The following is a 12,079-nucleotide window of genomic DNA, read 5'->3' as shown; positions in this document are numbered from 1 at the left end:
TGACTCTATTTGGATAAAGAGTAAATTAGCTTCTAGTATCTTCTTTCGACATCCACAAGAAAGAGATGGTGACACATATGGCCACTTTATCTTTGTCATGTTACAACACGACACGGTTGTAACAGAAAATATCAGAAACAATACCAAAAACTATTGTATTCAATTAAAAATTTACTGACGACGACGACCGTTGGTTTGAACGTAACAAATGCGTATCAGGAATATGTTCCCCGGTTCTGTAATACAACACTGCTCTGTCATTCTCCGCCGTCGGATCTGGTTCTGGTATCGGCAGATTAGTCCTTTGCATTATCTTCCTCCTAATCTCTCTTCTCTTCATCCTGCAGCGCATATTGTAGATCAATTTGCAGCATAGAATATTCCAGAACAATATGAAAATTCCTCGTAACCACGAGAAGCAAGCCGCCAAAGGCAACCATCCGGCGAAATCGTTTGGATCACTCACTTGGATGTCAACACTCCATCCGCTGTACCTTAATATCATGCCTTTGGACAGACTCTGCTGGATATGGGCGATGTAGACGATCGCCATGGATATGTCAAAGAAGACAACGAAGATGTTTGTGCAGAGGAAGAAGAGGAGAGTCAACTTGAGCAGTCTGACGTTGGTGCTGTGTCTCGCGACGCATCTCAGGGCGATGGCGACGAACATCCATATGACGTGGACCACGACGCTAAATTCTATGTACCTGTAATGTGGAATTAGGTTATGTTATTTTTATAAGGAATTTCTGTATAGTTAGCAGAAGTAATGATTTTGAAGTAGAGAAATTAGAGACCGCAGGACTTTATGAGTTCTCACGTAAGAAAAGAGATAAAACAATTCTATGTTACGGTTACTATGTGGAGGGAAAGGTCGGAGTGGGAAGACCTAGCCGAACGTATCTTGATCAAATTAAGGACGTCCTGGTAAAGGGTCAGGTCAAAAGTACCCGAAACCGCCGAGCTTGTATGAAGAGAGTTATGAATGTGGATGACGCGAAGGAAGTATGCAGAGATCGTGGCAAGTGGAAAGAGGTAGTCTCTGCCTACCCCTCCGGGAAAGAGGCGTGATTTTATGTATGTATGTATGTTACGGTTACGGTATCCGTTGAATCTAATTGACATAACGGTTACATAAATAAATTATTTAATGTTAAAAGATGGTCTTATAGTAAAATAAAACATAGTGAAGAAACGTCTTCATTAGGAAACTAGATCCCAAATCATTACTATAATGCAGATGTGACAATAATTCGGTACCTATGTTAAAAAGAAAAAAAGGTTATTATAATATATCAGGTAACAAAAATAACTAACTTTCTAGTTTTCGCCGACAAACGAGTAGAAACTGTGACTTCGGCCGGTTTCCACTCGATAGGCAGAATATAAGAATAACCCGTAGTATCATTAGGTAATCTAAGATTAGCTATAGACCGGGCTGAGTCCAGGGCATAGCCGCAAGATTCATAGTCGAAGAGGTACATTATCCGGACCAACTTGTCATATTCAAAGTAAGCCCTTTGGGGGGACCAAAAACAGTAAATGATAGAAATAGCTCCAGCATACACGAAGAAGCCTGAAAATTAAATAAAAATAGAATATTTTGTTGTCGTTTTTAGCGAATCCTAATGTTTCCAGGGCATGTCACGATCTTGCCAATATAACGATCAGGCGACGCATACTATAAAACATTTCCGATACTGAGTGACCGCCTGACTGACTGATAACTTAGTGGTGCATTAAATTGTGCCGTGTGTTTCGCGGCACCAATATAAAAAAGAATAGGACCACTCCATCTCTTTCCCATACATGTCGTAAAAGGCAACTAAGGGATAGGCTTACAAACTTGGGATTCTTTTTAGGCGATGGGCTAGCAACCTGTCACTATTTGAATCTCAATTCTATCATTAAGCCAAATAGCTGAATGTTGCCATTCAGTATTTTCAAGACTGTCAACTCTGTCTACCCCACAAGGGATCTAGACGTGACAATATGTATATTTATGTATGTATGTGCATTAAAATATTTCCGGAATTCTCAGGGTAATGAAAATCAGCGAAATTTTTCGTCTCACGAGGCGACCTCTATTGTTTTAATAAACAATATTAATTTTTAAAAAGTAACATCAAACTTCAAGGTGATCGCGTTAACAAAATGCAAAGTTTTTGCCAATTACAGGGGAGCTTTAAGCTCATTTCAGAAAGCTTAGATGGTGGTGTTTCACGCAAACTTCGTGCAAACGAAATTATACTCGTAAGAGGTTCAAATCTTGTAATGACTTAATTATATTTGTTATCTTAAAATGAATTCACAGTTTAATGTTTGTAAAACTAGCTGTTGCCCGCGACTTCGTACGTGTGGAGGAGTCACAAATCCCACAGGAATTATAGTCTTTGTGGCATTTATGAAAAGTACCCGACGTCATTCTCCAGACTGTTCTTAGTCCACGCAAATAATAAACCTTGCAAGCCACGCCTCTCTTCCTCGCAGCGTCATGTTTTGCACATCATGCGTCGCGGGTGAATTTTTTATCGGTGTTATTTTTAATTGTTATATTTATAAAGATATTCATTGAAATTAAGTGATATAAAAGACAATTTTGTTCACAATTAAGTACTATTAATCAACAATTCATTTATTTGGATAAAGATTAATATTATTAGGTGTTTAAGTTTATTATTTTGTATGAGAAAGACTTCTTTGGTTTGCCGTTAGGCGCTAGTATCTATGTAAACAATAACGGCTTTGTCGGGAAAGATTCGATCGTCTTGGTCGCGGCATTTCATAATATACACTGGTATCATTTTAGAATCTCATGATGGGATGCTGGAATGAATTCCCTTATCTCATATAAAATTTCATTAAAACGGTAAAACTCAATCATGCGTAATTAAAAATAAATATCGTTGATTTCCTCAGAAAACACAGATTGTACATCGTTCCTTAATGCAAATACTAAGCTGAGTTAGCATGTTATATCAATTTATGAAGAGAGGCCATTTCTTGAAATAGGTTCTTGCGAACCTGTGCTACTAGGCCATCCCCTCGGTAAAACTTAGTAAAACTGAATCTACTTAATTATGCGTAAATAAATCTTTTCAATAAGGAAGAAGCAATGTTTTTGACTGATTCGTTTTCTATAAACGAATATAGCCAAGCGAAGCCGCGTGCAAAAGCTAGTATAAACAAACATAAACACCATCGCAATACAGATTAAACGATGCGATTCTAGTTTGATGAACTCCGAACTAGAGGGAGGAGCGGGCGGCCATTTTCCACTAAATTAACAAGCTTTCCTTGGCAGCGCGATACCCTGTGGTCACAGCTCGTGCGAATAGCTTGGCCGAGCTTGGCTTGAGGCTAAGACCAGTGTTTCTCAAAATTTATCGTTCCACGTACTTTTATGAAAAAAAAAATTATGTCTATACGACTTTTTCTAGCTTACTAATACAATAAACAATAATATTATTTAATGTCTAAGCTGTTGAAAAGTTTAAAACATTGAAAATAAATAAATAAAAATAATATTATACACTAGAATATAATATAACACGTGACATGATGTGTCTTCGTCATGGGACGCACACAATTTTCTGTACAGATTTAATAAGACTGGTGATATAAATATACATATGATGCATTTATTAATAAATATGTACATAAGTTAATTGTTAGATCAAAGATATCATAGTCTTACTAGATAAAACAAAAATAAATAACAATTTTATTTTGTTAAGTTCACATCTAAGTCCCATTCTTATTGTAAATTTTGACACATACTCAGTCAAACTCCCTCTTGAACGCTTTTTTTAAACCCACAAGCCTTATGCTCAACGTAGTGGACCTTTATACTTTAAGAAACTCTGATACCTATAGACAAGACCGTTAGTTAATTGACTGCTTTGATCACAGAGCAAGAAAGATCCCAGAGGCCTTCTTGAAACGGTCGGCAGATTCTGTATACACATACATCTATGTCTAATACTTTCAGTTCTAGATAGTGGGCTCGAATGGATCCAGAGAGCTCAATGTAGAAAATAACGGAATAATTTGAAGGAGGTAGTTGAAAATGGTTGGAAAAAGAACATTTATACTTAAGAAAATCTTACAGGACTATACCTATATACAAGAGAATTTTTTGTTTATGTGAAAACAACTATTCATCAATTTATAATATCGTTTTACTTAGAATTTGTAATATAAATAAAAGTAAATAATATTTAAGCAAAAGATACAAATCTTACCCGACGATGTTTAGTGTTCATTCTTTTGATTAGGTCAAACAATTACAGATCGAGTTTTAATAATATATCTTTTGTTAATAGTCAAATGGTAGCAATGCTTTTAGAGTTTTAAAAGAAAATTGAATCTATTTCAATTGAAGCGTATTTAATTAACTGTTAATTTGCATAAAGCATGTACTATCTCAATTTTGATGATGACTTGTAAGAAACAAAAATCTTAAATATACTTTGACTGTTTGGTCATGGTCATGTAGAGTGTCTGATAAAAAGCAGGCTAACTAAGCAGATATTGAAAGCGTGAGACCAAGACCAACGCACCTTAATAATAATAAACGTTCTGGTTAGAGGTCAGGTCAAAAGTAAACCGTGTAAGTTTGAAACTTGCACGAAATCAGAAATGAAGTAAAAGAATTGATGTAGGAAATTTAGAAAACAGAAAGCTGTCTATAAAATACCAGTCCTTTTTTGAATGTGCAAAATACCCTGAATAAGTTTTCGTAGTTAAATATCAGAGCGTAAAAGATGAAGCAATCTCACAACCCACACGACAAACTGAGGTTTTAATAACTCACATTGAAGCACGACCATGTTTGCTATCCACTTGCACCTGTGCCTGTCTTTTGGTAGCAAGGACAGGTAAATATGGTCTACCATGAGACTTTTTCTTAACATCTTTACTATATAGATTTTCTCTGAAATAACTAAAATTAACTTAAATCATTATTTTACTCTTACACTAACAATAATGACAGACGAGACGTCATTTACTTAAAATGTCATTACTAGTTTTCTAAGGGCCCGTGTAAGATGCCCATGACCGTCTGACCTAGGTCTGACGGACTCAGACAGACTGGATACATACATACATACATAAAATCACGCCTTTTCCCCGGAGGGGTAGGCAGAGACTACCTCTTTCCACTTGCGACCATCTCTGCATACTTCCTTCGCTTCATCCACATTCATAACTCTCTTCATGCAAGCTCGGCGGTTTCGGGTACTTTTGAACGACTACTGGATTGAACGTCTAATTAAACGTCGCAGTGCAACCTGCCACCGACCGACGACTAGCGACTAGCGGTCGGACGAAGTCGGCGGCACGCTGCATGGGTTTTAATGTGAAACGATTTGAAATAGTGACTCTAGTGTCTCGACTCACCGATGACTATGAGCAATGCTACGACTCATGAAGAGCAACTCCCGGCTCACTGGGAGACAACTGGCACTTGCAAGCTACAACTGAAGCACAGATTACACAGTAAGACTAAGATATCAGACCTCTGGTCTTAGGGGGGAGAACTGTGGCGACGTCACACGGCGTCTGTCAATCTTAGCAAAGAATGTGACGCGCTCAGCCAATAACAGCGAAGAGTCTAAATCGCGCAAGCAAAGATTTTACGGATTGGAGCATAAATGCTCCGACGAACCATTGTCGGAGCTGCGGTTCCCCAGGCATCACGTCTAGCCTGGCGGAAGATCTTCCCTTTGGTGGCGGTCAAGCAGAATCATCGCTCCCGTTACAAAGACAGGATTTTCATAGTGTAGTACCGTTTGTGTCCTCACCTCTCTGGAGAGGAGCCCGGGGTGTGCTATTGATCACGACCCTGAATTGAGTAATTCATTACACGAAGCGACTCCCGTCAGACCCCCGCAAACTTTGCAGGGAAACCTAACCCCTATATTGAATCATGATTCAACATCCTGTAGTCGGAATGTACAGGCTTCTTCACAATGTCTGTATGAACGATATATATTATTCCTTTATCTTCCAAAGTGACTAATCTGGGTGTCATCATGGACCAAACTCTATCGTGGAGTCCCTATATAAATGAAATCAGCCGTAAGATGTATGTGTCGTTACATTCACTTCGCCGAATGCAAAAATTTTTACCCACCGCCACTAAAATTTTACTTGTACAATCACTTCTCTTTCCTCTTCTTGATTATTCCGATGTTGCTTGTCTAAATGTTACTGAAGAGTTGCTTGACAAACTGGAGCGTTTACAGAACCAGGGCATTCGCTTTGTTTTCGGTCTTCGCAAATTTGATCATGTTTCTGAGTTTCGTCGCCAATTGAATTGGCTCCCAATTCGCCTTAGACGTAATGTTCACACACTATCTTTGTTGTTTAATATCCTTTTTAATCCTTCATTTCCTCACTATCTTCATAAAAATTTCTCGTTCCGTGAGACGGATAGTCGCATGCGATCTCATAATAATCTTAAATTACTTATTCCTTCTTATTCTTCTCGGACTTATGGCTTGTCTTTTAGTGTTCGTTCCGCTCAGCTTTGGAATAACCTCCCACAAGATACGAGATCTGCTCTTAACCTTAGTTCTTTTAAATCACTTATCAAAAGACTGTATGCTGATGCATCTAACAATTGAGTGTACTCATAAATATGTAAGTTTATTTATATATATATTATTTATGTATGTTTATTTTTAATTATGTAGAAATGTACTGTTTATTATATAGCATCCTCATTGCTTTTTATGTGCGCTGCCTTTTAAATTTTGGATTTTCCTTTATATTTTGGTTGACTGGAAGAAATCCCATCAGGGATAAGTCCGCCATTGTGCATATTCTTCTAAATCCAATAACTGTTTTGTAATTTGTTATATTTATTTTTATGTGCAATAAAGAGTTTACAAACAAACAAACAAACGAAATCCAAATTACTTTTTAAATATGGGAAAAGCTTATTGTGTCCCGTTGTGTGATCAGAATTCGACTCTATCTCTACGAATATAATAGGTCTTATACATCGATGCCCTAAAATCTTAATATTTTATGTGCAACACCATTTTTCGTGCCGTGTGGTTCCCGGCACCAATACAAAAAAGAATATGACCACTCCATCTTTTTCCCATGGATGTCGTAAAAGGCGACTAAGGGATAGGCTTATGAAATTGCGATCCTTTTTTTTAGGCGATGGGCTAGCAACCTGTCACTATTTGAATCTCAATTCCATCATTAAGCCGAGCAGCTGAGCGTGGCCTTTCAGTCTTTTCGGGACTGTTGGCTCTGTCTACCCCGTAAGGGACATAGACGTGACTATATATATAACACCGTTTTTCGAATGTACTTATCTACCTATGTGTAGTAAAATGGAAATGGTATCAGCTTAGTGATATGTAGCGTATCATTTAACTACTCAAAACATAATCCTCCCCCGATTCAGCCGCAGTCGGCTAAAAGGATTTCCGACAAAGACATATATCCAGCTAGATAGGTACCATTCGTTCAATCATCACTATACGCAAAACAAGCAGGCCAAGTTTTTTTTTCGGGTTCTTACTGGGAATAATAGCGAGATAATTAACCAACATTACAATCCATACATACATACATATAATCACGTTTACATCCTTTGCGGGGTAGACAGAGCTTACAGTCTTGAAAACACTGTAAGGCCACGTTTAGCTGTATGGCTAATTGATGGAATTGAGATTCAAATAGTGACAGGTTGCTAGCCCATTACAATCTACATAAAATAATAAAGAGAAAATATTGGCAAAACCAAGCCATTTGGCATGCGTGGTGCTTATATTTTATAAAGCTTGATCTATCCTGATCTATCACTATTTGAATCTCAATTCTATCATTAAGCCAAATAGCTGAACGTGGCCATTCAGTCTTTTCAAGACTGACTGGCCACGTTCGGACGGATATAGACGTGACCATATGTATGTATGTATCTATCGTGATCTATGTCTGTGATTTCGTTTACTGGCACCTGATGTCAAAAGGCAGCCACTTCGCTTCGTCCGTGAGTGCCTGACGGCGACGCATGTAGAACTGATTGCTATGAAGTATTTCGGTAACCATAAGGTTGCGTTCACACTATGTCTAGAAGATTTCGTCAAATTTGGAACATTTTATTCTTAAAAGGTGACGTCAAGTGTAGGTTCCTTATTCTCTAGCGGTGAATTAAGACAGCATTTTCCAAGGTTTTCGGAATTTGAGATTAATACAATCAGAGCAACAAGAGTCATGTCACATTTTTCAACGGCACGATGCTGCCTTTATGTGAAATAAATAATTTAATCTTAAACAAAGACAAAAATTATAAATGTTTTCTTACGCTAATAAGCGATTATAATAAAAGTAGCTACATTGAGCAATGATACATATTAACCTATAACTTGATACATATTATATTGCATGTATTATCAAGTGATTTAATTTAAAACATTTATAATTTTCGTCTTTGTCAAAGATAAAATGATTTATTGCAAATGATATTACATGTGGCAGCACTATGCCGCTGAAAAATGTGAAATAGCTCTTAATAATTTGCATGAAGATTATTTGGCCGCAACGATATAGAGAGAACGCGGCCTTACATTGCATTGGAAGACGAAAATTTCATTTTCAAAGTGTCAGGTGAAGTCGACGGTGAACTTTTCTATTTTTACCCACCTACGAAAGAAAGGTTGGGTTATGATTTTAACCAGTAAGATGCCCGAAAATGAAAATTACAGGGTACGCTCAATAATTGACATCGAACAGGCCGAACGAGAATTGGAATAATAAATAATTAATGTAAACAAAATACATAAATACTCTTTCCCGGAGTGGTAGGCAGAGGTCACATCTTTCTAATAATAAATTTGTATGGCCAGTCGAAACCTTTCCTGATATTACGATTAGATAGAATAGGATTTCTAAATCTCACTCTAAATTACTTTGGTTATGACCAAAGCGCTCGCCATTATCAAAAACTTTAAACTGAACTCTATTTTAGAATACATACATACATACATAAAATCACGCCTTTTTCCCGGAGGGATAGGCAGGCAGAGACTACATCTTTTGCACTTGCCACGATCTCTATTATTTCAGAATCTTTCAGAATATGAACTTATTTATGTTTAGTTATGAGAATAATTTAAAAAAAGAACTATACATTGATAAATGTTATCAATGTTATTACATTTTGGATAGCCATTTTGCTCATGTTATATCAAGTGTTATATACTACTCTGTCAAGAAAGTATCGGGAATGGATTATTTATTTATGGTTCCAAATTCAAATTTTTGTTTTTTTTGTTGTTGTTAGATTGGCACAACTGTTTTCCATTTTGGCGCGGAGTTTGAGTTGCATCTGTTGTTTACATTAAATACAGTGCTATTTTTAGTTATATCATATCTAGTGTGTATTGCTAATTTCATAATGGATAAAAACATCGAACAAAGAGTTTGTCTTAAATTTTGCATTGCCAATGGAATATCGTGTTCGGAGTCACTGAAAATGTTACAGAAGGCTTACGGTGAATCGACTTTATCAAAAACTCGTGCTTATGAGTGGTACAAAGCGTTCAAAAGCGGTCGAGATGTGATGGAAGATTTGCCTCGCTCTGGTAGGCCATCAACGTCTGCAACTGAAGTTAACATCGCAAAAGTGAAGGAAATAGTGACTGAAAATCCTCATTCAACTTTGAGAGAGATAGCCACCGAACTTTCTGTATCTCACGAGTCGATCCGTACCATTTTAACTAATAATTTGGGTATGAAACATGTTGCCGCTCGGCTAGTCCCAAAAGACCTGAATTTTTTTCAAAAACTCAATCGCATGAGAGTCGCTGAGGACATGCTAGAACGAGTCAATTCCGACCCAACATTCATGAAACGCATTGTTACTGGTGACGAGACGTGGGTTTACGAGTTTGACATGCAAACTAGTCAACAAGCTTCGGAGTGGCGCTTTCCAACTGAACCGAAACCGAAAAAACCACGCCAAAGTCGTTCAAAAGTCAAAGTCATGTTGACTGTTTTCTTTGACTATCGCGGTGTTGTGCACTCGGAATTCTTGCCGGAAGGTCAAACGGTAAATAAGGAATATTATTTGAGTGTTATGCGGCGTTTAAGAGAGCAAATCCGACGAAAAAGGCCAGATTTGTGGAAAGAAAATTCTTGGATTTTGCACCATGATAATGCACCTTCGCACAAGGCCATCATTGTGAACGAATTTTTAACCAAACACTCAACAAATACCATCGAGCAACCACCATATTCACCAGATATGGCTCCAGCCGACTTTTTTCTTTTTCCTAAACTCAAATTACCACTTCCTGGCACCCGTTTTCAATCGGTAGAAGACATAAAAGAGAATTCGCGGTGAGAACTGACCTCAATTCCGGAAACAGCGTTTAAAAAATGTTTTGATGATTGGATTATTCGTTGGCGTAAGTGTATCGTTTCTAAAGGAGCATATTTTGAAGGTGATAAAATAAATTTGGATGAATAACAAACAGTTTGTGTATTATTGATCTTTTCCTGCTACTTTCTTGACAGAGTAGTACATCTGATCACGTCTTTACGGTGTAGACGTGGCAAACAGTCCAGTTACGAGATATATGATCAATAAAAGAGTAATTTCTTTACACATCTCTAAATCCTCATCCACATAAAAATCCCATTTTAATACCTAGAACAGGATGCGTTACACATGTAACAAATGTTTGAGGAAGCAAAGCCCATCATTTGAATACTGTTTACAACTGTGGTTTACAATGTACGTGCGGCGAATTGATAAACACTTTATGCCCATTCTCTTTAGGGTTTTAATTATATTTGCGAATATTTGTGGCTTTGTTCGTGTGAGTGACATAATCTGTATTAAATCAAAATGACTACTACACATTTTATCAACTGCATGTGTATTGTTTGTCTCATGTCTAAGTAGTTATAAAATATTTTTCTTCAAGCTGGGAAGCATTTGGTATAAAATACTTTTCGAAATATCAACCACCATTTCACACTAAATTTTTCACAAACTCAATGTGGTTCATTTAAATTTACAACAAATTATTTTTTTATACACTTACACTACACATGCATGCTACAATACCTGACGTTACAAATTAAGGAAAGTCTAGATTAAAAGAAAAGAGAAAAAGATAATAGTCCATTTAATTTTATCTTACGTCATAAGCAATTAACTTAAAGTAATTATAATATGCCGGAAAATGTTGTCAAGTAAAATGAAAAATTTCGAATTAATCACACTCGTAAGAAGCAAAACTATGCATATTATAATGTGTTGGAAATACTTAAAGGAGATAAAAAGATGCTTTGTGTTCTATGTATATAAAATTACATCTTCAATTTTGACGTCTTTATCTGTTCCCAGGAATGGATCGTATCTTTTAATCCAATTAAATATCCTTTAATATTTTTCCAGTATTTCCTATACTGTGAAGAGCAGGAGAGGTATGTAAGGTTCGTAGCAAAGTGGAAGTCTTTAGTCTTTGCCTACCCCAATAGGAAATAATGATGGTATATATTTATGTATTCTCTATTATCTAGTTTTTCTTCAAATTTGTCCAATCTACGTTTTAAGACGATCGAAATTCACTTTTAAGACGATCTTATCCATTCCTCTGTATCGTTTTTATTTTGCGCCCCAGTTGCATTGTTTCGACGTCATTGTCGCTAACAAAAGCCCTTCACATCATATTTATAGAATGTATAATGAAGGCTTTTCACCACTCTTTTTCATTGTGAAATGGAAATCAAGACTGATAGATGATGATGTGGAAACGAATGCTAATGAAAATTGTCATAATTATTGTAGGTTTATAATTTGAAGTTTGTTCTAGTTGTGCCACGTTAATTAATTTAGTAATTCGAGTGGTTGTATACTAAGCAGTAAGTTGTATCAGGGTCCTAATTTTTGGTATTTTGATGAATTTCGGATTCTTTCAGAATAACGTCTATGTGACTGTAGAAATTCTAGATGAATAAATTATTAAATTCATACAGTATAATGAAAATTATTCCCGCCATATAAAACGGCCGCGATATAATGTGTTTAAGAAGACAC

The 12,079-nt window shown here is 36.6% G+C and overlaps 2 protein-coding genes across 2 annotated transcripts in view; one reads left to right on the top strand and one right to left on the bottom strand.

The window, feature by feature from the left end:
* The window catches only part of LOC106137362 (uncharacterized), a 221,204-nt gene that overhangs the window by 96,779 nt on the left and 112,346 nt on the right, over positions 1 to 12,079 (top strand). The window lies entirely within an intron of this gene.
* Positions 164 to 4,919, bottom strand: LOC106137316 (uncharacterized). The gene is made up of 3 exons (XM_013338127.2): positions 4,820 to 4,919; positions 1,321 to 1,579; positions 164 to 710 (listed from the first exon to the last, which is right to left on the bottom strand). Exons 1-3 carry the CDS (start codon positions 4,917 to 4,919, stop codon positions 164 to 166), a joined length of 906 nt encoding a protein of 301 aa, XP_013193581.2.

The sequence above is a fragment of the Amyelois transitella genome, chromosome 8, assembly GCF_032362555.1.
Source record: "Amyelois transitella isolate CPQ chromosome 8, ilAmyTran1.1, whole genome shotgun sequence".
Taxonomy (NCBI): Eukaryota; Metazoa; Arthropoda; class Insecta; order Lepidoptera; family Pyralidae; genus Amyelois; species Amyelois transitella.
The sequence above is the reverse complement of the archived record's forward strand: the minus strand, read 5'-3'. Positions and strand labels throughout refer to the sequence as shown.

Excerpts from the sequence above, each read along its gene's own strand:
- LOC106137316 (XM_013338127.2), bottom strand. The coding sequence starts at position 4,919 with ATGTTAAGAAAAAGTCTCATGGTAGACCATATTTACCTGTCCTTGCTA. Across the intron at positions 1,580-4,819 it reads AAACATGGTCGTGCTTCAAT|GCTTCTTCGTGTATGCTGGA; the intron begins GTGAGTTATTAA and ends TTTAATTTTCAG. Across the intron at positions 711-1,320 it reads TTGTCGGCGAAAACTAGAAA|GTACATAGAATTTAGCGTCG; the intron begins GTTAGTTATTTT and ends TCCACATTACAG.